At 43.1% G+C, this 27,865-nt stretch overlaps 1 protein-coding gene across 1 annotated transcript; it reads right to left on the bottom strand.

Moving 5' to 3' along the window:
- Window positions 1-1,055: 1,055 nt before the first annotated feature.
- Window positions 1,056-27,461, bottom strand: LOC109902298 (elongation of very long chain fatty acids protein 1-like). Its single transcript, XM_020498557.2, has 9 exons — window positions 27,322-27,461; window positions 16,791-16,901; window positions 4,217-4,313; window positions 3,888-4,078; window positions 3,227-3,307; window positions 2,978-3,034; window positions 2,778-2,883; window positions 2,192-2,328; window positions 1,056-1,920 (listed from the first exon to the last, which is right to left on the bottom strand). Exons 3-9 carry the CDS (start codon window positions 4,275-4,277, stop codon window positions 1,594-1,596), a joined length of 960 nt encoding a protein of 319 aa, XP_020354146.1. The 5' UTR covers window positions 4,278-4,313; window positions 16,791-16,901; window positions 27,322-27,461; the 3' UTR covers window positions 1,056-1,593.
- Window positions 27,462-27,865: the final 404 nt, after the last annotated feature.

The following is a 27,865-nucleotide window of genomic DNA, read 5'->3' as shown; positions in this document are numbered from 1 at the left end:
TTTTCCGTGAAGAACAAATGGAGCTATTTCACCTACAAAAATTATATTTTGGGAAAAAAGGAACATTTGCTATCTAACTGGGAGTCTCCTGAGTGAAAACATCCGAAGTTCTTCAAAGGTAAATGATTTAATTTGATTGCTTTTCTTATTTTCGTGAAAATGTTGCCAGCTGGTAGCAGAGCCTAGCATAGCATCATGCCATGATAAACTTACACAAATGCTTGTCTAGCGTTGGCTGTAAAGCATATTTTGAAAATCTGAGATGACAGTGTGATTAACAAAAGGCTAAGCTGTGTCTCAATATATTTCATTTGTGATTTTCATGAATAGGAACATTTTCTAGGGATATTTATGGCCGCTGTGTTATGCTAATTAGTTTGAGGCTATGATTACGCTCCCGCATGCGGGGTGGGTAGTATCAAGAAGTTGTTCTTAACTGACTTGCCTAGTTAAATAAAGGTAAAATAAAAATATTGACAGTCTGTCATCAAGCTGCCCATTCAAGAAAAGACGTCAAACTGTAACCAGTGTCTGCAACCTGGTTCAGGTTGTCAACCTACCAGGGTATTTACAAACAGCACAGGAATGAAATCATCATCATGTATTGATCACATCTTTACTAATGCTGCAGAAATTTGCTCAAACTAAAATTGTATAACTGCCTTAATTTTGCCGGGTCCCAGGAAGAATGGGGATCCATGATATAAATAGAAAATACTTAAGAAAACAAATGAGTTGTACAAATATATTCCTGGGCAAAGGTTGCACTACTAAACTTCTTCTGAGGATAGAAGGGAAGAGAGACCCACTACAGAGACGAGGCCATTGGTTAACTCCTTATTCGAAGTATACTTGGTCATTGTCGGTCACCGATCGTCAGGGAAGGCTTTTACAGCTTTCATAGCCATAATGCGTTTTTAATGCAGACTGAAATGTGTCAACTAAACTTGTGTGTAAAAAATAGGTTTTTGGAACGCTGTCAACCTTTGGGTCTTTTTTAAAAAGCTACAGTATTCAACAAAGGTTCAAATTGTCATGAACATTTCCACAGGTAATACCAGTTACTTAAAATGTAATTTATTGGTATTTCATTTAACATAGATAAAGTAACAAAATTCTAAAGCATACCATCATTAGTTGTTTTTGACAGTAAAACTATTTACAAAGGTGTGTTCAAGTTTGATGATAGAAACTGTACAGTGTAATCTGTCCACAGGGGGTCAGAGGGACATGATCGTATGGCGACAGGTGAGTGGGTGTAGGAGTGTTTGTGCGCACATATACATACAGTGTGTAACCTTTCATGGGAGCTGTCTTCATTGGCAACATCAGTGAAGATAACATTAGGCCATAATAACATGTCTTCTCTTCATACATTGTGTTCCATAGTTAGTTTCCCAGTTTAAATTTAAAAACTGTTAATGTGGGACCCCAACTGAGGAAATCATTGACCACGTCATTTCCCCAGGTTGTTGTGCGGAATAAAACATAACGATCAGAAAATAAACATAACCAAAACATTCTTTGGAATCCATGGTAGTTTGTGCGGGGGATCTCATATTCATGCGTCTTGGGTGTTCTTTTCCGAAGATCCTAGGACTTCTTCATCTTGTCCGCATGGGCACTGCCATTTTTGTGGTGACTGGAACTGTTGCTGGTGCCATTGCTGGTACTGTTCTCATGGTATTTGCCATTGGCGACCAAGGTGGTCCCGTTGGCCTTGCCATTGAGGCTGGGCTTGGTATCCTGCTTGGGCAACCTCTTGCCCTTTACGTAAGCCTGGTACCAGAAGTTGGAGAAGAGCACAAAGAAGAAGGTGCCATACATCCAGATGAGGTGGATGAACAGGGGGACCTGGTAGTCACAGCTATTCATGAAGTAATACTGGGTGGCGTGAAGGGACACCATCACAAACTGAACCTGTTGGGTAGAGTTGGTGGCATGATGAGGAACAATGCATATATGGGGATGGATGTTCTGAAGTGGCACAGTGCTTGCACTGATGAACAATGGTATTTACTACTTTAGTATTCTGCATCTACAACAGTCCCCCCCCCCAAAAGAAACTAGTAAATACAACCTTTTGGAGAAACAACTAAAAACTAAACGGCAATAGCAAACTACTCATAGTACAAATCCACACGGGAAATGACAAAGCCATATACATCCGTTTAAACTAACAAAAACATACCAGCTGGATGGCGGTCATGTACTTCTTCCACCAGAGGAACTTTTGGAATTGTGGTCCAGCCGCAGACAGGCCGTAGTAAGAATACATGATGATGTGGACGATGGAATTCACCATGGCATGGAAAGAGCCCATTCCCCCTGGGGTAAAACACACAGAACACTTCAAAGCAACCCTGCCCACATTACACGGGGTCCACCAACAAAATACCTGTCTACCAAGAGTTTCTTTAAAGTCCTGAATGAATGGGTGATGAGCAGTTTGTGGTCTGTATTAACAGCTAATACATGACAGTCATTTATGTTGTTTCGGGAACCCTTCTCGGGTAAGCATGTAATCACGGGTAACACAAACACATTTTTTCGAAGGCATGAACTTTTGGACTACTACACTTGAATTGAAAAGGCTCAATTTCCTCCAATCGTTTGTCTACTTAAAATGGAATTGTCTTCCCACCCTTTCACACATCCGGTATTACAATACCAGGGGGCAACATGACGATAAATGTTTTCCTTTTTTTTTTTTATGTCAAAAGTTGAACTAGTAGTCCAGTTGACTGGTAGAAGGCCAGGCGGCAGTATGGACTGACCGGGAGCGAAGCTGACGCCCCACCACCAGGTCCAGGGCATGAAGGAGTGGTGGAAGACATGCAGGAAGGTGATCTGGCCATGTTTCTTCCTCAGAACGAAGAACACCTGACGAGAGGAATGTCAAACACGGCGATGATTACCTCAATGTGAACAGAGGGAGAGAGACTCCAAATTGAAGGGAAATCATCTGAAGTCTTACCGTGTCCAAGAGCTCAATGAATTTGGAGAACAAGAACAACCAGGCCACTCGAACCATCTAGTGAGGGGAACAAAACATGAAAAGGGTGAGAATTTGGACAAAACAGCCTCGTCTAAAGATAGTATTGATGCAATGGATCGCTAGGAATATTGTAAGAATGTTGACCTTGTCATGCATACTTTCTTTCAAAGAAGATGCATCTCATGACCATCACGGGGAACCCATGAAGCGCGAAGATTCAACACTTACTCTAAGGCCTTGGGGGCTGTCTGAGTAATCAATTGCGTCACATCTCCATGTGTATGTTGTGGCCCAGCCAGACATCAAGAACTAAGAACACAAGAGGACAAAATCAGTTTAGACATACTGTAGCTACCGGTAGTCAAACTGGATTGGTAGATTGGAAAGAACCCATACTGTTATTGACATAAGCAAGTGTATTTAATTTAATTTACCTTTATTTAACCAGGCAAGTCAGTTAAGAACAAATTCTTATTTTCAATGACGGCCTAGGAACAGTGGGTTAACTACCTGTTCAGGGGCAGAACGACAGATTTGTACCTTGTCGGCTCGGGGGTTTGAACTTGCAACCTTCCGGTTACTAGTCTAGCGCTCTAACCACTAGGCTACCCTGCCGCCCTGTATATTGACTATATGGAAGTATATCGGTTGTCTTTATGTACATCTTAACTCTTATTTGCCTCCTGCCTATCTAGGCAATAGTAATTTAGCTAGTGTAATTATCCAACACAATCTGGCCAAGGAGGCGAATGACCCATTTAGATAGAGCAGCCACATACCAAACACCCAATATACTGCCAGGGAAAAGACTAGCTCCAAGTGCTGTTGAGATGCCTCTCAAAAGAACCAATCAAGAACCTGATCTTGGAGAGACTTCACAGTGTCTCACCTCATAGACAATGAAGGTTGACATCGCCACCATGGTAAAGTTGTAGGCGATCATGGCCTCCTTGAGCTGGAAGGGCTTGCGGTTGGCCATGAAGCGTGGCCCAGCGACCAGCACAAAGAAGATGTAGGTCAGCAAGATGGCCGTCATGTTCACCGGACTCTGCATGAGTGGGTAGCCCCACAATCGCGGGTCTGAGAAAAAAGAACATTCTCAGAGTTGTAAAAACACACTACAAAACAGGTCTATGAGCAATATGTCAGTTAGCGCTTTCAAAGTACACAAAGCAGAGGTATAGTCAGGTAATTAACTATGTCGAAAAAATACCTCACCTGTTCCCTTCAAGAGGAACTCGTAGACCTCCATGGCTCTAGCACCAATGTCCTGAAGCATTTTGACTAGCTTCCCCCTGTGGTATCACCCAATCACCTGTGGAAAAGCAAATGGATGAGTCATTATGTCATTTTAATAATAGCTACTACACTCAGCAAATACATTATACTGTATATAGAGGTAAGTGTAATATGCTACTGCAATACCCTTACATATTGGCTTACAGTGCATTCCAGAGGTATTCAGACTCCTTGACCTTTTCCACATTTTGTTATGTTACAGCCTTATTCTGAAATGTATTAAATAAATAAAAATGTCCTCATCAATCTACACACAATACCTCATAATGACAAAGCAAAAACAGGTTTTTAGACATTTCTGCAAATCTATAAAAAAAAGAAAAAAATGCAGAAATAACCTATTTACATAAGTATTCAGTCCCTTTGCTATGAGACTCAAAATTGAGCTCAGGTGCACCCTGTTGATCATCCTTGAGATGTGTTTACAACTTGATTGGAGACCACCTGTGGTCAATTCTATTGATTGGGCATGATTTAGAAAGGCACACACCTGTCTATATAATGTCCCACAGTTGAGAGTGCATGTACGAGCAAAAACTAAGCCATGAGGTCGAAGGAATTGTCTGTAGAACTCCGAGATAGAATTGAGGCACAGATCTGGGGAAGGGTACCAACACATTTCTACAGCATTGAAGGTCCCCAAGAACACAGTGGCCTCTATCATTCTTAAATGGAAGAAGTTTGGAACCACCAAGACTCTTCCTAGAGCTGACCAAACTGAGCAATCAGGGGAGAAGGGCCTTGGTCAAGGAGGTGACCAAGAACCCAATGGTCAATCTGATAGAGCTCCAGAGTTCCTCTGTGGAGATGGGAGAACGTTCTAGAAGCACAATCATCTCTGCAGCACTCCACCAATCAGGCCTAAAGTACTCTCAGACCATGAGAAACAAGATTCTCTGGTCTGATGAAACCAAGATTGAACTCTTTGGCCTAATGCCAAGCATCACGTCTGGAGGAATCCTGGCACCATCCCTACGGTGAAGCATGGTGGTGGCAGCATCATGCTGTGGGGATGTCTTTCAGCATCAGGAACTGGGAGACCAGTCAGGATCGAGGGAAAGATGAATGGAGCAAAGTACAGAGAAATCCTTGATGAAACCTGCTCCAGACTGCTCAGGACCTCAGACTGGGGCAAAGGTTCACCTTCCAACAGGACAATGGCCCTAAGCACACAGCCAAGACAACACAGGAGTGGCTTCGGGACAAGTCTCTGAATGTCCTTGAGTAGCCCAGCCAGAGCCCAGACTTAAACCCAATCGAACATCTCTGGAGAGAACTGAAAATAGCTGTGCAGCAACATTCTCCATCTAACCTGACAGAGCTTGAGATCTGCAGAGAAGAATGGGAGAAACTCCCCTAATAAGGTACAGGTGTGCCAAGCTTGTAGCGTCACACCTAAGAAGATTCAAGGCTGTAATTGCTGCCAAAGGTGCTACAACAAAGTAGTGAGTAACGGGTCTGAATACTTTTGTAAATGTGATATTTCTGTTTTTTATTTGAAATACATTTGCAAAACTTTCAAAAATCCTGCTTTTGCTTTGTCATTATGGCTTATTGTTGAGACGGGGAAAAAACAATTTCATCCATTTCAGAATAAGGCTGTAAAAAGTCAAGGGGTCTGAATACTTTCCAAATGCACTGTACATGCTATGCTATTGCAATACCTTAATTTACTGAATTTACAATGTCATTACAGTGTCATTACCCAAACATCATTTATGGTATTAAACATATCAGTGCTGCCTGCGTCAAATTAATCATTTTGTATTTCCCCAAAACCATCAATCCTTGTTACTCCCCAAAACATAAAATACAATAGTACGTCATAGCATAGCATTACTATGGCATCACTTTATAGCTGGTATTTTAGTTGGTTTCATGACATGAGAGAATGAGAAAGGAAATGTGTGCGCGGCAGTCGATAGTCCTTGTTCAGTGGCAGAGTGCTCTGCTTCTGAACGAGTATCACTGACCCAAACGGGTTGTCGTCAATGACCCAGCATTCCACACTCTGCCCCTCACATCCCAGCATGCCTTGCCCCTGTCCCTACCCCTCGGCAGACATGGCCTGACAGTAGAGGGGAGGGGCTACAGGAGACAGGCGAGCATCTCGATCCCACAGCACAGAGGCAGCCCTCGCCTCAGTTTGGGACTGCCAAGTACAGGAACCAGGCCAAAACACAGAACAACGGCAAACCACAAACTCTCCCTCTGTGCTCTCTGCTCTCCCCAAATGACCCCGGCCGTGAGAGAGAGAAGGCAAAGGCAACAGTCTTTGATGTTTAAATTTGTTCTAGACCGGTCTCAAGCGATCAAGGTGCAGACATAACCACACTGACTGAAGAAGGGAGATCATACAGGCTTATTTGAAGACATGTTATCTCTGGAAACGAACAGGGTGTGATGGTTTTATCTCAGGTTTATGAGGACAATTCAATTGAACTAATTGACCTGCAACTTTTATCCTCTACCAAACTACAAGTATTTTAATCAAACTAAACAGTAACCATCTGATATTTGGATGACAATGAAATATGTGGATAAAGGGAAAAAAGTACAACTGTAAACATTTGTGTTCATTTATTTTGTTGAAAACAAGGAATGTTTTTTCAAATGTGAAGAGGTTTGTGCGTGCGTGTGTGTGTGTGTGTATGTGAATGTTGCTGACTTTGTCAAACAGATTTTGACAAACAGGTCTGAACCAATCTTAGACATCAATGTTTCACAAGTTTGGACAGCACAGTATAGAGTGAGTACAGTACAGTACAGAACAGTAAAGAAAAGTAGAGTGTATTCAGTACAGTAGAGTAGACTTTAGTTCAGTACTGTAGAGTATGGTTCAGTGCAGTATAGAGTAGAGCACAATAGAGTAGAGCAGGGTTTCCAAACTGTCTCACTTGGGGCCCCCCTTCCAGCATTGGGGAAGATCCCGTGTTCACATTCTGTCATGTGGTGCAAAGAAATTTGAGCAGTTTTTACGCTAATCTTCTTGCAATTCTTTACATTTTGTCATGTCAGAGACCTGGCCAGGTGGTGCCAGAATAAAAACCTATCCTTCAACGTGACCAAGACTAAGGAGATGATTGTGGACTACGGGAAAAGGTGGACCGAGAACGCCCCCATTCTCATCGACGGGGATGTAGTGGCATCAACAACAAACTAGAATGGTCCAAACATACCAAGACAGTCGTGAAGAGGGCACGACAAAGCCTATTCCACCTCAGGAAACTAAAAAGATTTGGCATGGGTCCTGAGATCCTTAAAAGGTTCTACAGCTGCAACATCTGCAACATCATGGTTGCATCACTGCCTGGTACGGCAATTACTCGGCCTCTGACCGCAAGGCACTACAGAGAGTAGTGCGTACGGCCCAGTACATCACCGGGGCTAAGCTGCCTGCCATCCAGGACCTCTACACCAGGCGGTGTCAGAGGAAGGCCCTAAAAATGTTCAAAGACCCCAGCCACCCCAGTCATAGACTGTTCTCTCTACTACCGCATGGCAAGCGGGACAAAAAGGCTTCTCAGCAGTTTTTACCCCCAAGCCATAAGACTCCTGAACAGGTAATCAAATGGCTACCAAGACTATTTGCATTGTGTGCCCCCCCAAACCCCTCTTTTTTACGCTGATGCTACTCTCTGTTTATCATATATGCATAGTCACTTTAACTATACATTCATGTACATACTACCTCAATTGGGCCGACCAACCAGTGCTCCCAAACATTGGTTAACCGGGCTGTCTGCATTGTGTCCTACCACCCACCACCCGCCAACCCCCCTTTTACGCTACTGCTACTCTCTGTTCATCATATATGCATAGTCACTTTAACCATATCTACAATGTACTTCCTCAATCAGCCTGACTAACCGGTGTCTGTATGTAGCCTCGCTACTTTTATAGCCTTGCTACTGTATATAGCCTCTCTACTGTATGTAGCCTCGCTACTTTTATAGCCTTGCTGCTGTATATAGCCTCTCTACTGTATGTAGCCTCGCTACTTTTATAGCCTTGCTACTGTATATAGCCTCTCTACTGTATGTAGCCTCACTAATTTTATATCCTCACTACTGTATATAGCCTGTCTTTTTACTGTTGTTTTATTTCTTTACCTACCTATTGGTAATTACTTAATTAAAACTCTACTGTACAGTACTCTAATGTACTGTACTCTACTATACTGAATTAAACTGCACTTTACTCTAATATACTGTACTCTACTTTGCTCTACTGTACTGTACTCTACTGAATTAAACTGTGCTGTACTGTGCTGTCCAAACTTGTGAAACATAGACGACTTTTCATTGTCATTTAGCTTACTGGGTACATTGTTACAATGGGGATGATTGTGACAAGCAACCCTGACATCAATGCTAATTAAGATGCTAGTTACCACATGGCTTGACCTAGAAACTCACAAATAAGCTTGAAATAAAGCTCTCCCTTTCCACCTTTCAATAAAATGGATTGTTTATGGATACTCCCATCATACAACTATTTATGAAAGAAGGTTTCCACCCCCCCCCCCCCCCCCCACAGGATAGACCAAACCTAGTTGACCCTATTTCTGTTCTTGACAAGAGCTCTCTAGGCCTATTCCATATAGGGTGAGCAGTCAATGTTATTGGTCATCAGCTGGGATGTGTGTGTGCGGTCCCATCCCACTACACTACGGAGCAATAGGGATCCATTGTTCAGAGCAGCCTACACTGCGCTCTCCCTGCACTTGGAGTACAGTCTCGTCCACCCTAAAACAACACCATTAAAGGTAATGATACAGTAGAATGTGCAGCGGGAGAGTTTGAGGCCAAATGAGAGGGATATCAGGGCCAACAAAAGACAACATTGCGGAGAGTATAGAAAAGTGTCTTACCATGCAGCAAAAATACACAGTACAGAATCGTCATGGAATGAATCAAACAGTGATGTCTGAGCATACAGAGTATAGACTATAGCAGTATAGAAAACATTGTCAAAGTGCACAAGGTGTGAATTAGAGGAACCCTGCACCAATACAACAATAGTCCAAGTGGAAGCTCCCATCCGCTGGTATGCTCACGAAAAGCCCTTTCAATAAACCAAACACTAGGCTGGAGGTCTTTAATACAGCAAGAATGTCAAACAACAATGCTTTTCAAGGGGGAAAACTGAAGGCAAGTGCTTTGTTGAGGGTGGCAAACACAAACGTCTTTTTTTTTTTGTGTGTACATGTCAATGGTTACCAGTTCATGCACTTCCACACCGTTTGAAACTGTGACCGAGGTGATTCAGATTTATTCAAGTGGTGTAAATGACGACCCGTGACCTACCTATGACAAACAAAAGTTTGTCAACACTAGGTTAAGGGAACTAGCTTACGTATGCACTATTCTGAAAGGTGTTGACTAGCAAGCCATTCCCTTTAATCTGTTTCACCATCTGTAGTCTATCATGAGGAAAATACAGTGTCTTGTTCTTTTCCTTTTGACAGTGGTGACCCACTGGGCAAAAACTGGTTGAATCAACGTTGTTTACATGGCGTTTCAACTAAAAATCCACGTGATGACATTGAATCAACATGGAAAGATGATTGGATTTCAAAAAAGTCATTGGCGTAAGGGAATTGTCTTTTTTTTCAACCAACTTTGGACCTAAATCCAATGACATGGTGACATTTGTTTATTTCAGGTTGAATTCAAGTTAGTTGACAACTCAACCAAATGTAAATCAAAACTAGACGTTGAACTGATCTGATCTGTGCCCAGTGGGAACGAACTTGAATTCAGCAGCCAGCCATTTTCAGACCAACAGAGCTTTCTATAAAAGGTATGGACTGTAATCATCTGAACTGCAAACAAACCTGTATGCAAAGGTAACTGGCATTAGGTTATCTGCACTGTACATCTCTTGAACCCTGGTAAAGGTGAGGAGTACCAGTAACTGTAGCCACAAGGCATAGCAAATGCACACAGCAAAGAGGCAAAGGAATGACCCGTTTGCGAGATCCAATCTAGTGGCCAATGGCATCTGCACATTTTGTTCACCTGGATCAAGGACACAGATTAAAACGGCACGGCAGGGGATATCAGGTTAATTTCCCATTGTCTTGATTCCGTGTGTGATCATGGCAACATTCCTGAGCAATGTGAGTGGAAATCTGACACGTAGGCCTCAAAATGTTAATGACACATGTCACATGTCACATTATGGATACACCACCTGGAAAGGTCAAGGAAATGCCTGCAACTAAAGTAGAGGTTAGCATTTACGCAAATCACATTTTATTATGAGTTTCAGGCAAAAAAGCGGAGCGTCATGGACGCCTACAGGTGACATAGGGCAAAGTTCACAGTATGTAGGTCTACAGTGCATCGGCAGGCCTCGGAGCTTCCTGGCTGTTGAATGAATGCGCACGTGTCGGTGTGATTGCCCTTTCCATTCCGATTCATATCAGAGACCAAACATTTCAGGAAGCTCTTACATGAAAAGCTGCGGAGAACGCGGTGAGTCGGCATGAGCAACATATCTGTGGTGCCGGCACACGTCACAGTGCCTTTAACTCATCTACCGTCTGTCTTGTTCTGAGGAAAAGCACTTTCATATTAAGTAATCACGTGAACATTCTGACAACTGTTGGAAATCTATTGTAATAATCTATTGGTCCTTAGAACCCTAGACAGACTTGTGAGTTGTTAAAAATCTCACTGAACAACTGGATCTATAACTGAATGGAATTTACTGCCAAAGATCTGAGGACGGTGCACAAGAGGATCAGTTCATATCGAGAGGCTTTCTAATAAGGATGTAACATTCTCTGATATGCATCGGTCCCCGATTCAAATGTTTCAGGTACAAGTGAATCGCCGGTTCGCTCAATTCTTTTGCTCATATTACATTCTTTCTACCTTCCTAAAATACCTCTCGTCTTCTGTGACAACTGATGAATCCTCTCAGTCAGTGTCGAACTGAGTGTAACTGTGTTGACAGTCATTAATCTACAGAGTAATTCTTCATGCCGAACGACCCCAGGCAATGTCAGTGGCCTAGTCGAATTGCGCACTGGGCACAAACTGATAGAATCAATGTTGTTTCAACGTAATTTCTCAAAGTATTGTGATGTGGAATCTAAGTGGAAAATACAATGTTTTTTTTTTTTAAGTAATCAATGTAAACTGCTGTTTTAAGAGTGGAACTTCAACCACAGGATTATTTCAACTGGAGATCTATCTACAGCTATTCATTTGGTCTCCCATCCAGGGTTTAAACTAAGCCCCGTTTTGAGATTACCAATATGCTATCATGAGAATGATTATTGAGAGAGCTGTTAATAACTAAATAGATTCACTGTTGCTAGTAGAGTCACTCCGAGAGGTAGGTTTAACAGAGAAAATGTAATGTAACCATACTTTGTAAGTATATCATCAATGATACTATTTAGGATTATACAGCTTTTGTTTCAATTCAACCCAGGATTCAACTGGCATAGGGCTTCAATCTTTGGATGATTTCAAATGGAATCTTCAAGTTAATCATTAATATGTTGGATTCACGTCTCCATCTCATCTACAAGTCAAAGTTTAAAAATACGACTCAAATCAAATCAAACCTTACACGCATTTCACTTCAAGTTTGAGTCCTATTCTTGAACTTTGATTCTTGGTTGACATAATTATTCATTTGTAGACAAACTGGAATTAAAGCCAGACTAAGTCAGTGGCACAAAACATACGTCCTTTTCAAATGTTGATATTTTGTTGCGTTGACAACTGAACACAATTCAATATCACTTTTGCAATACAATAAATAGCCTACTAACTTTAACAAATGATATGGTGGATTCACGTCTCCAACTAAACCAAAAATGAAAGTCCAAGGGTAGGATTAAGTCAGTGGCTCAGATTAAACTATCCAAGCATTAGATATCCTTTAAAATGTTGATATTTGGTTGCATTGTCAACCAAACACAACTACTTTTGTAATGCAGTGAATAGCTTAAAGGTAAGGGTGGGTATCTTACAAAGTAATGTCACAGAATTAATCAACTTAAAATGAGTAACACATCCATGGCCACATTTTGAGGTTAGCCTACAGTATCTATGAACATCTTCTTATGTAATCATAGAAAGCCGTGCATGTTCAAGATAGCATGCAAAGGTCGCAGGTCGGTGGAGATCTTCAGAATTGCTTTAATATTGATCACTTGCACTATGCTGCCATCCAGGTCATTTGTTTCTGCTATTTGATGAAGTACAGTGTTATCACATTTAAGGTGTTGTATAAATACAAACTATCTGACATTGTATTCCCATTTAAACGTTGTTGTGTTTTTAAATGGTTGAAAGAGTGGCGATAAACACATTTAGATGAACACTAAACTAATAATCAGACATTGTTTTTACAATGGAATTTGTCTGTGCTTTTAGATGGTTGAAAATATAGCGATAACACATCAGGAATTCAATTTGACTGGGTGAATAAAGGTTGAAATGTCATTGATCAACGTCCCAACCAAATATTACCCAGATTTCCACGTTGAAATGATGTGGTGTTCCCAGCGGACGGCTTCGCGCGCTGACAAATACGAGGTAGGTGGGCCTGTTCCTGATCTTGCACATCCATGTGACACCTTCAGCATACAAACACTAAAATGGCTTGGGCGATATGAGGCTTTAATAGTTGAGTGACAACCTATGTAATTTGCTAGGTTATTGTTATCTATGTGCTCTTGTGTTTTACTGGAATAAAAGTCCATTTAAAGTCTTTCCATAGATTTATAAGGCCATTTAAAGTCTTTCCATAGATTTATAAGGCCATTTAAAGTCTTTCCATAGATTTATAAGGCCATTTAAAGTCTTTCCATAGATTTATAAGGCCATTTAAAGTCTTTCCATAGATTTATAAGGCCATTTAAAGTCTTTCCATAGATTTATAAGGCCATTTAAAGTCTTTCCATAGATTTATAAGGCCATTTAAAGTCTTTCCATAGATTTATAAGGCCATTTAAAGTCTTTCCATAGATTTATAAGGCCATTTAAAGTCTTTCCATAGATTTATAAGGCCATTTAAAGGAAGATTCCACCAAAATTAATTTGATTTAGATTGTTCAGATTCACCATCAGCAATAATTATTGTTTAGCTTTAAACAATCAGTGCATATGGTCCTTTTTATATACTCAGGGTGAAGTTTATAATTTCATAACAACAATCACTTTTGCGAGAAGCACTGCATGGCCAAAGCAAGAGAATTTTGAGATGGGGTGAAATCCAAAAATTGTGATTATACATTCATTGGCTACGTCATAGCTAATTTATAAATGATAAATATTGATACATTTCTAGCTCAAACCCTTAATCTGCAAAAATTACAAGTTAATTAGTGGGTGATGGTTAAACTTGGGCGATATATACCGTTTATACCATATACCAAGGTATTTTGAAGTACAGACGGCAGGATTTAACTATAAATTAAGTATAACTATAAGAAATCGAAGATGTGTGAAATAAATGATATCCAGCTCAGGGCTCCAGCTATGCATTTGGTTTTTGCTAACACACACACACACAGAGACACACAGCTCATGAGCTCCATCAGCAGCAGATTTTAATTTAGAATGGAAAATGGATGAGTTTATTCACATCGAATAGTATCGCAGCAGTTGAGCGCGAGATAACTGGGACGCTGATCACATTTGTTTGATTCATTATAAAACCATTTTGTGGGATAACAGATTCAGTTATAATCTGACAGCGTCATCACTTCAATCTGGCCATCTCTACCGAATGCCTCAAGACGTACCAATCACATGAGCTCACGACAAACTCTTGAGCTTTGAAACGCCACCTAAGACTCCCCACTGACAATGTAACAAAGCTCTCCGAATGTTGTAAAGAAGTAAAGACTTCCAAGGAGAATTTCCTCAATGTGTCGTGACTGCGAAGTCAGCAATAGTTGTTTTGCTGTGACTGCGAAGTCAGCAATAGTCGTTCCCCCAGCAGACAGTGGTGGATCCCAAGGTGGCAGGGCTGGCGTTATGGGCGGGCCTTAGGGGGCCTGGCCAGCCAAAACATACCTCCTGGCCCGCCCTACCTTGCCCATCCAAATAAAATATTTAAATATTGATCCTTTATTTGACCAAGACACGCTCTGACAGAAAGACCCATCATTGTCAGATAAAGCATCCAAGCGAGCGAAACAGCGCCCCTCTGTCTCAGTATGTGTAGCCCATGTATATGATGCTGTCTGGACTAAAATAGTATGGCATGACATTCTCTTTTTTGCCAGACCACTTTAGATACACAGGGCTACATATTGCAAGACAGAAGGGCGCTGTTTCAGTCAATTTGATGCAATGTTGGACTAAGGTGTGAAGGCAATCTACTTTTTTTTTTTTTACAATCAGATACTTTTTTTTTTTTTTTACAATCAGATGAAATCATCATGACTGGTTGTGTTCATGCCACATTGAAAGATAGGCTAATACATATTTACAGTTAAATTGCATGTCGTTACTATAAAAGCCACAATACAACAGCTAAAGCAGTCGTTTGTACTGCTCATGAATTTTGTAAAAATGTATAACTCTGCCATTTTTTTAAGTCATGCCACCCTCTGTCCTTGACTTTTCCTAAATACATGTAAGTCTACAATACACACTGTCGTTGTTCTAATTCTAATATGACAAACAGAACTGTTGTTGTAGACATTTTGTATATGGTTTTCCCCGTTGCCCCTCCTTCTCTCGACAGTAGGGCCTGCTCCCCCTCTTCTCCCAATAGTTGAAGAGGCCGTGCCCAGTTGAAAATCACCCCGATAATTGCCTCGAAAGTGAACCCGAAACTAATTTCACACATATAAGAGATTAAATAAATGAAGTAGCCTCAAGTATGATGGGGAAGAACGGATAAGTTGATGAACGAGGGGAAGCGAGCGATGCATAATTATGTGATCACCAATGTTGAATGAAGAACAGGCATTCTAATGTATTGATCTATTCTAATTATAATCTCAAAATGTTCTGTCCTCTATCATTCTGCTCCGGCCTCCTTGGAGTACACGAGAGCGTATGTAATTTACAACGCCAAGATGAATGGATGCACTAGTTAGCATTGCTACAACATCTGAAGGAAAACAACTCCGAAGGTGGGGAGAAAAAAAAAATCATTATGACATCTCCGATGAGAATTCTTCTGATTCTGAACCTCAACCTGAACCTACACCTCTGAGGCCTAAACGCAAAAAAAGGCAGAATTGTGCGCACTGAGCAGGTGCCCACGCCACCACCAAATGAAACGGTGCGACTGGAGAGGGGACGGCACCGTTTGGAATAGAACACGCCGGTGAGAATTCTACGGGCTACTATCAGCACATAATGTCGTCACTGCGGGAGTAGGCCCTACATATCAAGCAAGAAATAATATCATCAATGCACTCAACAGATTTTGTAGTTTAAGCTATGTGAAATGGACATGCTGTCTTATCTACACTTATATTCATAATGACATTATTGCCTTTGTGATGATTTTCACTATTATCAAGCACACTTGGCGCTTGTAATGATGTTTAGGCTACTGATGTTTTCATCTTGCTGACCGTGCATCTTGGTGGTTGGGGTATTCATTTTTTTATTTAGTTTAAAAATAATCTTATACCGGGTTCCAACACCAATGCTTTCTGTTTCATAGCTGTAACAAAGGCACTCCACGAATACAATTTATTGAACACTTATTTTTTAAATGTACATACATCCACATAAGAGGCGGAGTGAAAACAACATGCCCCCCTATGGAAATCAAATGACCATCCAACAGATTCGGTCACCTTAACACCTTAACCATAGGGTCACAAAGTCCATGTGCTACACTACCTCAATTCCATGAGGGAAACACCACATAGGCCGAGCTAACCAGCTAACCTTACTGTAAACAAATAGACAAATGTAGCCAATTGATTTACCCCTTGTTGGTATTTAGAGACTGCCTGCTCCAGAATGGATGGAGGAGATACTTCCACGAAGCTATCAACCTCGACCTGTCATGTGATGATAAGCCGTCTCGAAACCTTGGCCAGACGCTATTCTCAGTGACTTCACGATTGACATTGAAAACCCAGAGGAGAGGCAGAGGAGAGGGGGGAAAAAAACATCCACAGGGAGAGGGAGTCAAGGAGGAGCCCATTAGAACAAACACACAGTGCAGCATCTGTTTACCAGGAGTGTCTGCAAGGCTGCTACACCTACTGTACACACACACCGGGTTTTCTACCTCTGCACACACACACACACACACACACACACACACACACACACAACGTCCAAACAATATCTGTGTGTTTACCCCAGCCTGTTAAGACACAGAACAGAGCTATTCCCTGAGGTGATACAAAGCCTAAAACCAACTTAGGGACACAAATGCGACCGGTAAAAACCATTGGCTCAACAAGTGTGCTAAAATTTTAGAAAGGGGTTAGGGTTAGTTTCCTGGGTACTCCATCTTGTGCTTAAGTGGGTGGACTTACCTCGTCGTTGCTGTGGTAAACTTCCTGTTCTCCTCAGAGCGGGCTAATGGATGCCAGTGTGGACGCCAAGTCCCGTTCACCGCAGAGGACAGCTTGCTAGCTCTCCCTGTCCTGATGGAGAGAAGGGCCAGGACAGCAGTCGGGGGAGAGATATGGAGAGAGAGAGAGGGAGGGACAAAGAGAAAGAGAGGAGGGAGAGGGAGTGAGTTAGAGAGAGAGAGAGCAAACTGACAAAGTGTGACTGGTACTGCTGCCCTCCAAGTCCCCACCCTTCCTGACTCATAAACACAGTGGATGAATAACTAGTTCAGAAAAAGAGAGCAAGGCATAAAGAGAGGGAGCGCAAGGGAGGGAGGGAGCCGTGTATATGTGTCAGTGAGAGTGCACGCCAGACAAGTGAAAAAGTAAAAGCAAGAGGGAGCTGGCCTTCTATTTCACCCAGCGGTGTGAAAAATAGTATAAAAAGGTGCCCTGGTCTTGCTGGAGTTGCCCCATCCCCCTCCTCTCTCCCCCCATTCCTCTCGCAGAGGTAAACACAGCAGAATATGGTATCCTCCTGCGGCTGGTTTCTCTCCCAGGGGGCGGGCTGATAATATAATTCTCAGGCACAGCAGCAGAGAAATCACTGGCGACTCTGTTATCATGAAGGGGGCCATTGTTGCGCCGCTAGCGTCTCTGTCCCCCAGCCAACACAAAGAAAGCGAAGCTAACATCCATTTCACCCTCCATCTGGACTGGAAGTCGAAGTCTTTCCTCAAATAAACATGCACAACCCCACAATGACACCTACAAAACAGTCATGAGATTTCTAAACGTAATTGGAAAAAATGCATTTCTCATCAAACAACATGGAGCCCTTCCCCTAGTCTATAGAGACTGTGACATTCAGAACACATAAGAGAAAGAGACCAGTTGGCGGATGCAATAAAACATGTCATTTTCCTGTTTACTCAAGGCTGGTGGTCGAATCTTAGAACACAGACACAGCCATTATGGTTCCTACTACACGACGACAGTGACTCACTGACTAATACCACAGTACGTTGTAAGTGCTGCTTGCTCTCACTCGTGTGAAAGCACTTAGTCTGATCTCCCTGCCACGCCCCAGATTTAAAAGGAGGAACAGATGTTTAGGTGATCTTTAACGCTGCATAGTTGTGACATAGCTATGACGCTAGAAGAAACATGTGCGACACACACACACACGTCTTGGTATACCAGTCCTGGGCAACACAGAAGAGTTAGGTCGGAGTAATTTTAAATTGACAGCGTAGCCCTTTCCTGCCTTCATTCACCCCACTCAAATTGAATTCCTGAAGTGTCATCACTGTGTTTTCAGCCATCTAAAAGCAGAGTCAAATTCCATTGTAAGTACATGGGTGGAATGTTATTCATATTTTTCATCATTTCATAATTAAATAAAGATGATTGAAAAATATATATCTATTTCAGATTTTGGTCATGTACATAAAGTGTAATATTAGGAGGCAAACTAAAAATGGAATAGCTTTCAACTCTATATCTGACATGGTACAGCCACAAATAACCGTGTGCATCAGGTCTATACTTTTTTTTCAAAGTAGATTTGTTTCAGACTACCAAGAATGTGTGACCTTGATTTAACCCACCGCGGTAAAAGGTTATTAAGTAGCCTACTAATTTCTCCCTACTTTCAGCAAGCTCTTAGATTATTTGTGATGTAAAACAGTTGGCAAACAAGCCATCACTAATTAAGAATGAATCTACTGTAACGAGGTACTTAGCCATGACTAAGACCTTCAAGTGTGCATCACAAATGGCACCCAATACATATTCACATCAACTGTTAATAGTTGTGCAGATGTACTTTAATGGCCTCTTAGTTTCTCTGTCAGCCAAGGCCATGTTACCCTGTCCCATAGGATAGAGTAGAGATGAGGGATACAGAGGGTTAGAGGCAGGTCTCTCCCTCCCTCCCAGTCCCTCCACTGCTCTTATCCACAGGAAATAAGGTTAAGTGCCTTGCTCAGAGGGAACATCAGCAGATTTTTTTCACCTAGTCGCTCAGGGACCTGCTCTTAACTGCCAGGCTACCTGCTGCCCTCAGATTTTTTTTTTTACCACAATGCTATATGCCTGCCAGTATAAACTGCAACACTAACCCATCTCTTCATGTAGCCTAGTGTTGGGCCAGAAACCGAAAGGTCACTAGTTTGAATCTCTGAGCTGACAAGGTGAGAAATCTGTTGATGTACCATTGAGCAAGGCACTTAACCCTAATTGCTACAGGGTCACTGTTGATAATGGCAGACCCTGGCCATGGGACCCCACTCTCTGAGGGTCTCTTAGAGAGAGTAGCATATGCCAAAAAACATATATGTGTGAAATAGGACCAATATGAACACCCACCAAATTATGAATCTGTGCCCTGCTGACCTGGTGTGTGAGAGTGTGTGTTTTAATACGAAACAAGTAAGCATTTGTCTCCGAGACTTCTCTCTGTACCCTAGACTGTGCTGTACCAGGGCCTTCGCTATTCTCACATTCCACTGAATGGAATGAGGGCCCAGAAATGTTTTGGGGTGAATTTCCCCTTTAACAATGGTTTTCCAATCATATAAGAAAGAAATCACAATGAACATTACACACATATGCACACAACATTATGAACCAAGAGTAATCGAAGAGTGACCCAAGACTGTACTGTACATTCTGGCAACAAAAAAATCCTTCCAATCTTTGCAATATGGCTGGACTCTCAATGACCGACATGTTTATGCCACCACCGCTAGCGTTTTTGGCTGGGAGTAAGCCTGGGGAAGGGGTGGCCTGCACCGTAGGAGTACAGCCCCTACCTGCAGGAGCAGACCAGACAGAGCATGCACACTGTACGCTGGTCTCGTTCTGTCGGCGGCGGCAGCGGCCCCCCCTCCCCCTCCTTGTTGCTCCCTCACTGAGTACTCAGGTTTCTGGAACTTTCCACAGAAACACAAGGTCACGTTCAGGGGCAGGCTGAATGCATGTGAATGTGTTCCTATGCATATGAAACCTGGCTGTAAGACATTTTACTACCCTCTAAAAGGTGTGGGTGGGGAGGGTGGATAGTTTGAGTCAGAGGTGTCCACCCTTCAGAGGGATGCGAGGTGAAAGTGCTCCACCCTATGCTGAAACACAAAAATCAATGAAACTTTTCTGAAATGAAGGTCATGCTACTGAAATTCTAATATCGTCATTCCAGAACATTGGTAAATGAACAGTCTTGAAATAGCTAAGATATACCAGATATGTACCCAATTGTGTAGGTTGTGTTTTATGTACCATGCCATGGCGGTCTTCTGCATGCCCGGCCACACAAGGTTTGAGACATCTATCTCCACTTCCCTTCTGATCAGTAGCAAGGGATCTCAACACTTCTAATTGGATTGATGTTCTAATTATGTTCTATTTGTGATATGTTTACTGTATTTGTGTATGAACTGTACTATGAGAGAGCTCCAACAAAAAATCCCATGAATGTTACTTTAAAAAAAAACATTTGTAAAATTTTTATTTTATTTTTTAATACCGGCAAATGGCAAATAAACGACTTAAACTTGAAAAAAGGAGTTACTAGATCTTTCCTCACATCCTCTCTCCTCAAGGTACCTCATCTTGGACTTCCTTCTCGAATGCATTTTGAGACTGGGGAGAGAGAGAATGCAAGATAAGTTGCTTTCAAAATGTCAGCCCAGTTGCTAGACATTGTTCAGTCTGTTTTTAGTTAGCAGTGAGATCCTAAGCTAAAATTGAGCTGTGGCTCCCTTGCAACATGGTCATTGAGATAAAACTAAGCAGGTAAAAGGTAATACCCTGAAGGTAGACTTGACCTATTTGTGTAGAGCAGGTCTGGCAGACAGCGTACTGTAGGATTATGTAAGACTATGTATATATCGAATGAAATGACACCATTCATGATGAATGTGAGGAATGCCTTGCCTCTGGTATGAAAATAACTTCCACAATCTGATGTGTCCAAATCAAATTCATTCATTCACTCATTCAACGCTCATGGTGAACCTGGGATGATGTATATGCTTGGGGAAACATACTCATGCTCGATCCAGGTGCAGTTCTCTCGGTCGTCTGAGGTGATTGAAAGGGAAGGTTTGTCTGCAAAAGTCTTATGAAAGAAATGATTGTTTAGTACCTTCTCACTACTCACTGTGCTGAGACAAATTAAGCGATTTCATTTCTGCCATCGTGTGGTTCACGAGGCTCCTCTTCAGGACACAAGCAAATGTCTGCTTAATCTAATGGGAAAGTAGAGCACATAGCCAACTCTTAAGTGTAACAAGTTAAGCCATTGTCCTCTCTGTATTCCTGTATTCCTGGATGACTGGAGAAAGCCAGTCATCCACCCAGGAGAAAGCCAGCCCATTGCTTAGTGGCCAGTCAAACAATGAGCAAGGGGCATAAAATGTTGACCCAAAGCATTTTATTCAGTCCAGTCAGGGTCGTCCTTCCCTTGAGAAGCTGTAGAGGACCGGTTTCCCTGTACAAACAGTCCTGAACTAAAAGGCATGCTCAATGGACAATCTCAGTTGAAATAGATTTTATTTCAGGCTTAATCTGTGACCGGGAAACTGTCTGAAAATGTTCTGACACATCTGACGCAATCGCTTTGCACAATTAGCCTGGAGACAAGGCTATCCTTTAGGCAGCAGCCATTGACACTTGACACTGATTGGGGGAATAGCAACATTCAAACTAACTGTGTAAACCAGGGGTGGAAAACATATTGTCACACCCTGATCTGTTTCACTTGTCTTTGTGCTTCTCTCCACCCCCCACCAGGTGTCTCCCATCTCCCCTCATTATCCCCTGTGTATTTATACCTGTGTTCTCTGCTTGTCTGTTGCCAGTTCCTTTTTTTTCGTCAAGCCTACCAGCATCTTTCAAGCCTACCTGTCTTTTCTATAGTTCCTGTTTTCCATTTTTTGACGATTCTGCCTGCCATCCGGTCCCTTGGCCCGCAACACTGGATTATTAACCTCTGCCTGCCATGACCATAAGAATGCCTGCCATTATGTACCTTTTGAACTCTGATCTGGATTAATGACCTCTGCTTGACCTGTCATTTTACCTGCCCCCTGTTCTAGTAATAAACTTTTGTTACTTCAACACTGCATTTGGGTCTTCCCTAAAATGTGATAGTATGAACTGGCCATGACCGACCCAACAGACTCAGACCAGCTCAAAAATGCTGTCTCCCTGCAAGGAGCCATTAATGCACGACACAAGGAGTTACTGCAATGTCTTATGGAGGGACTCCATACCCTGGCAGAACGTCATAAACAGGCATTCAAGACTTTGCTGGAGCAATTCCCCGGATTCATCACTAGGCAGCGCGTCACATCTGTAATCTCCCAGCCTACCCCAGTGTCCCGAGAACCCTGCTTACCTCCTCCGAAGCTCTATGCTGGAGATTCTGGAACCTGCCGGGCTTTTCTCTCCCAGGGCTCCCTCATTTTCGAGCTGCAGCCTTCTTCGTTCCCCTCAGACAGCTCGGGGATAGCGTACATCATAATGCTGATTTCCGTGAGGGCACTCGCCTGGGATACAGCGGTGTGCGAGCAACAGTCCACCATCTAACTCAGTCTAGAGGAGTTCGTAGCGGAAGTTCGGAAGGTGTTTGATTCTACGTTGTCCGGGAGATAAGCTGCTCGTAAGCTGCTCCAGCTACGCCAAGACTCCCATAGTGGCAGACTACACTGTGCATTTTCATATGTTGGTGGCTGAGAGTGCCTGGAACCCGGAAGCATTGTTCGACATGTTCCTTCACGGATTATCGGAGGTGGTCAAAGATGAGCTTGCAGTCCGGGTGCTGCCCATGGATCTTGACTCCCTCATAGCCTTGACCATCCGGGTTGATGGGCAACATCTAGAACGTGGGAGAGAGAGGGAATCTATGCCCTGTCGCCCTCGATTCCTGCCTTGCCTCCGAAGAATCCTGAGATCCCCGAAGTCCACATGTCCGAGTGACCCCGACGTCACCCAAGTTTCTCTCGGGAATCACCGTGGGCTGTCAACTCGCCCCCTTCGGAGTCCAGGCACCTGGGCAGGGCTAGATTGACTCCGGCTGAACGCTTACGCCGACTCCACACTCAGAGCTGTCTATGTTGTGGAGCCAAGGGACATATCGTAGCTACCTGTCCATAAAAAAACTAGGCTCATCAAGAAGGGGCTCTGGTGGGCCATATGGAGAACTTTTTCTCTCCCCTTACTCGCACCCCTTTCCATGCCATCCTGCTGTGGGGGAACCAGTCGAAATCTCTCCGGGTACTCATCGACTCTGGGGCCGATGAGAATTTTTGGGATGCTACCCTGGTGTCCGAGCTGGGCATCCCCACTCAGCCCCTCTCCATTCCCATGGACGTTAGAGTGCTGGATGGGTGCTCTATAGGCCGAGTCACTCACAATACCTCTCCCATCAACCTACGAATGTCAGGGAACCACAGCGAGGCAATCCAATTTATGCTGATTAAGTCTCCTCAGGTTCCCGTGGTATTGGGATTCTCTTGGCTCCAGCAACACAATCCCATCATTTTTATTTGTTGAATTTTTATTTATTTAACCTTTATTTTATTTAACTAGGCAAGTCAGTTAAGAACAAATTCTTATTTACAATGAAGGCTTACCCTGGCCAAACCCCAACGATGCTGGGCCAGTTTTGCGCAGCCCTATGGAACTCACAATCACGGCCGGATGTGATATAACCTGGATTCGAACCAGGTACTATAGTGACGCCTCTTGCACTGAGATGCAGTGACTTAGACCACTCAGACTGGAATGCTGGTGCCTTTAATGGGCTGGAGCCCGTTCTGCCATGCCCACTGTCTGAAGTCAGCGCAGACTGCCCCAGGATTTCTTCCTGTGGACTCGGAAGTTGCCCCGGACCTCTCCGCCATTTCCGCAGAATACCAGGACCTCCGGAAGGTGGTCAGTAAGGCCCGGGCCACTTAGCTTCCACTGCACCGACCCTATGACTGCGGGATTGACCTTCTCCCAGCCACCACTCCACCCCGGGGACAACTGTACTCTTTGTCGGGGTACGTATACCAGGGCTATGGAGACCTACATTGAGGACTCCCTAGCTGCAGGGTTCTTTCATCCTTCTGCCTCCCCCGCTGGCACAGGGTTATTCTTTTTGGAGAAGAAGGACAAAACCCTGTGCCGGAGCATCGACTACCGGGGCCTCAATGACATCATGGTGAAGAACCACTACCCGCTACCACTCATCTCCTCGGTCTTCGAGCAGCTCCAGTGGGCCACAGAGTTCTCCAAGCTTTGGGGCGAATATGCCAGCAACACCCTTGCTCTGCCACGGGTCTCTCTCCCTTTGGGTGTTCCCTGGGCTATCACCCCCCGCTCTTCCCTGAGGAATACCTTCAGCCCAGATGTTTGTCCGCAGCTGTCGTCGTACCTGGAAGAGAGCCCAGTCGGCCCTTACGACCACCTCCACGTATCGACTACAACCGGACCACCACCGGACCCCGATTCCCCAGTATGTCTCAGCCCTTTGTCTCCTGTTTCCAGGCCCACTCCTTTCCCCGTCTCATCGACGGCCAACCGGCATACCCGGTGAGACGTCTTGCTGAAGGTTCGACCTCTGTGTAGGGGATTCTAGTACCTGGTTGACTGAGAGGAGTATGGCCTGGAGGAGAAGTGCTGGGTCCCAGCTAGTGACATCCTTGTCCCAGGCCTCATCGCTGATTTCCAAAATCCGCACCCCGGTCAACCAGGTTTTCTCCCAGGTAGGATGCCAGGTGGCGCCCTTAGAGGGGTGTGTGTGTGTGTGGGGGGGGGGGGGGGGGGTTCTGTCACACCCTGATCTGTTTCACCTGTCTTTGTGCTTGTCCCCTCATCTGGTGTCTCCCATCTCCCCTCATTATCCCCTGTGTATTTATACCTGTGTTCACTCTTTGTCTATTGTCAGTTTGTTTTGTTCGTCAAGCCTACCAGCGGTTTTCCCCTTGCTCCTGTCTTTTCTATAGTTCTTGTTTTCCCGGTTTTTACCATTCTTCCTGCCCTGACCCTGAGACTGCCTGCCGTTCTGTGCCTTTTGGACTCTGATCTGGATTACTGACCTCTGCCTGCCCTTGACCTGTCATTTTGCCTGCCCCCAGTTCTAGTAATACACTTTTGTTACTTCGACACTATCTGCATCTAGGTCTTCCCTGAAACATGATACATACGGCCTGAGGGCCAGATTCGGCCTGAGAGTACACTCAATCCGGCCCGCGATCCCACTGAATCCGGCCCAGGTAAGGTTTGAGTAAACTTGTTTATTTTTTAAATCTAATGTCTCTGCCCAAAATGTTGGGACAAATGTTCCACTGTCCAATAAATCCATATTTTTGTTGTTGTAAACAGCATCCCTCAAACATTGATTTATGGCACAGTGGAAAAATGCATTGTTGTCAATTGCAAGTGATGGCTCGGCACAATGTGACAACCAATTTTCTCTGTAACGAAACTGTGGTTTGGGGGATCAACTACTAGCACAGAGTAGGCCAGATTCAGTGGGGATTTTAGCATGTAAATCTTGGTGGGGCAAACAATTACATATTTGTTTATGCATGCCAGCAAAGCCACTACACTACACAATATGGTGACAAACGGTGCCCCAAACTGTTAGGGCCTACATAAAGCTGTCCCAACACCTTACCACTGCTACACCTGTCCGTCAGCGGAGCATTTTCTGGCAGTGATCAGTTCATTCAGCCTCATTAACTGTCTTTAAAAAAAACATAACTGATATGACTGACTTGCTTAAACAAATGTGATTTATACGGAGAATTGAGATGTACAAACTATGGCACAAGGAGACGACGAGCGGATAAGAGGCAATCCGTAATTTTGATTAAGACCTTAATGAGTGAGCTAGGACGGATGTAATAGTTCAGCACTTTTGAAATGTACAGCGACAGAATTAGGAACATGGGCTGTTCATACAGTATTCTCCCTGCACACCAAGTCAGAATCGTAGGATAAATAAAGAGGGCATATAAGCAGACAATGAAAGCTCTTGCAATTTATGGTGCTTTCGGAAAAAAAACCAAGGTAGAATCATGATGACGTCAGTGATCTTTAGGTCAGAGCTCTAGAAAGTGACTTGAGTTCCTGACTTGCAATACAGAGTTGGATGACCTTTCAAAATGTATTTTACCAGTTGGAATTCGTTGTCTTGAACTGAAGTCAGATTTCCCAGTCCTTAGTTTTCAGTTGTTTGAGCTCGGCAGAAGTCATGCTGAATTGACAGCATGGCCAATGTTGAATGTTTATCCTTTTAAGCTTCGAAAAGAGACCCTTAAACACAGACTTGGACCACACATCCACTCCACTGAATAGCAGGCTAGTGATTGCTTTGCAACTCTTGCAGTTAGCCACTGATTCCTTCCAAACCACTCATTTGCGATTTGAGATTTCCAATTTGTATAATACTTATGTCCAATGGCCGATGAGCACCGATACGTTTTAACTATAATTTCTCTTCTTATTTCTCTTCATATGACAAGGATTAAAAAGGATTTGCCTGTAGATTGTTGACTTGATTCATGATGATGTCTGCTAGCTTGCTAGCTAAGATTTTGAAAGTATGATCCTGTAGATATAGCTTCATTTTATCTGTGGCCAATGACCTTGAGCCTTCTTGGATGGGCACTTCTATTGTAACTCTATGGCAGCACCCAAGGGGAATTTTTGAGCTCTACCCTTAGATTAGGAGGTGACGTTGCGTCCCCAAGAGTGACAGAACACTGAGCCAATCATGGCACAAATAGAGTACGTTACCAACCCCTATGCTCCACATTTTCTGCTGGCTCCCCACCAACAAAGAAGCACTGAGCTAGGCTGAAACACCTACATTTTGGAGCTGCTTTACTCAAGAAAGCCAAAATTAGAGACCAAAGTTTGTGTGCAGCTTTATTAACTCAATATTCTTTTAGTATTTTTTTTTTTACATTGTTTGCAAACTGATATGTGACACGTGGTAATTCCAAAATAACATGCAAAACGGGCAACCCCCATCCCCCTAAAAAATGGTCGCCACTGGCCAGATGTAAAAATGACACAAATGGCATTGTGATTGCACAATTGAAGGGCCACACACTTCCTGTTCATGTAGTAACAGTAGTAGCACGCGCATGATCTTGATTACAAATATGACTGTAATTTGTAGGAATTAGGAATAGCATATTCACATAGTAAGTACATAAAAAAAACTTGTTACTTCAAACTTTTACAAGTTTATCAAGTCAAGTGGTTTTTAAATCTCCTACTATGACTAATCATATGTATGCATGCAAGTATAATAGGCAACTGTTGTGACATTGTGACAGCCTAGCCAACAGTATAATTTAGATACCCTGCAGCCACATACCTATAGGTTACCTGTTTTACAATAATAAAACTACAATAGTTATACTATACTACAATAGTTGTACTTTTGATTCAAATTTCAAGTGGAATACGGCAAGTATCTAATGATCTGTCAAATGAAAGTATTACCCACCTGGAACAAAGTGGTGGAGAGCGTGACAACTTGAAGAGGGAACCGTTAAGTGTGTCGTGTTTCAAGTGAAATGATTTAATCCCTTTGATGGAGCAGGAAAGGGTGGAGTCGTTTCTCACCAGAACTAGACCGGTGAGAGCATTTTATGTATTTATTTAACTAGGCAAGTCAGTTAAGAACGAATTCTTTATTTACAATGACGGCCTACCCCGGCCGAACCCTAACCCGGATGACGCTGGGCCAATTGTGTGTCGCCCTATGGGACTCCCAATCACAGCGGTACTGTACACACACGGGCTTATTTTATTAGTAATTGACGATACATTCTTAGGTTAAACTTATTTGATTGAGTTCTGTTATAATCTGTTTTATTATCTCTAATTAGTTTATACTGTCCTATTCAGTGGTGGTGTCATTTAACAGATTACTTTGCTGTAATTTGTGTGGTAAATTTCTAATCTTTCTCTTTTTTTATTTCACTTAGTGTGAAAGGAGAAAAAAGTAAGAAGACACCCGAAACACTGCTCTTGATAGCGTTACTGCT

This window comes from Oncorhynchus kisutch, linkage group LG13 (assembly GCF_002021735.2).
Source record: "Oncorhynchus kisutch isolate 150728-3 linkage group LG13, Okis_V2, whole genome shotgun sequence".
Taxonomy (NCBI): Eukaryota; Metazoa; Chordata; class Actinopteri; order Salmoniformes; family Salmonidae; genus Oncorhynchus; species Oncorhynchus kisutch.
Note: the sequence above shows the minus strand (reverse complement) of the source record. Positions and strands in the feature narration are given on the sequence as shown.

What these genes read in the sequence shown, in the direction of transcription:
- LOC109902298 (XM_020498557.2), bottom strand. Translation starts at nt 4,277, where the DNA reads ATGCTTCAGGACATTGGTGCTAGAGCCATGGAGGTCTACGAGTTCCTC. An exon ending in GTTCCTCTTGAAGGGAACAG is followed by an intron (nt 4,079 to 4,216) that starts GTGAGGTATTTT and finishes CTTTTTTCTCAG; the next exon opens with ACCCGCGATTGTGGGGCTAC. An exon ending in GGGCGTCAGCTTCGCTCCCG is followed by an intron (nt 2,329 to 2,777) that starts GTCAGTCCATAC and finishes GTTTTACCCCAG; the next exon opens with GGGGAATGGGCTCTTTCCAT.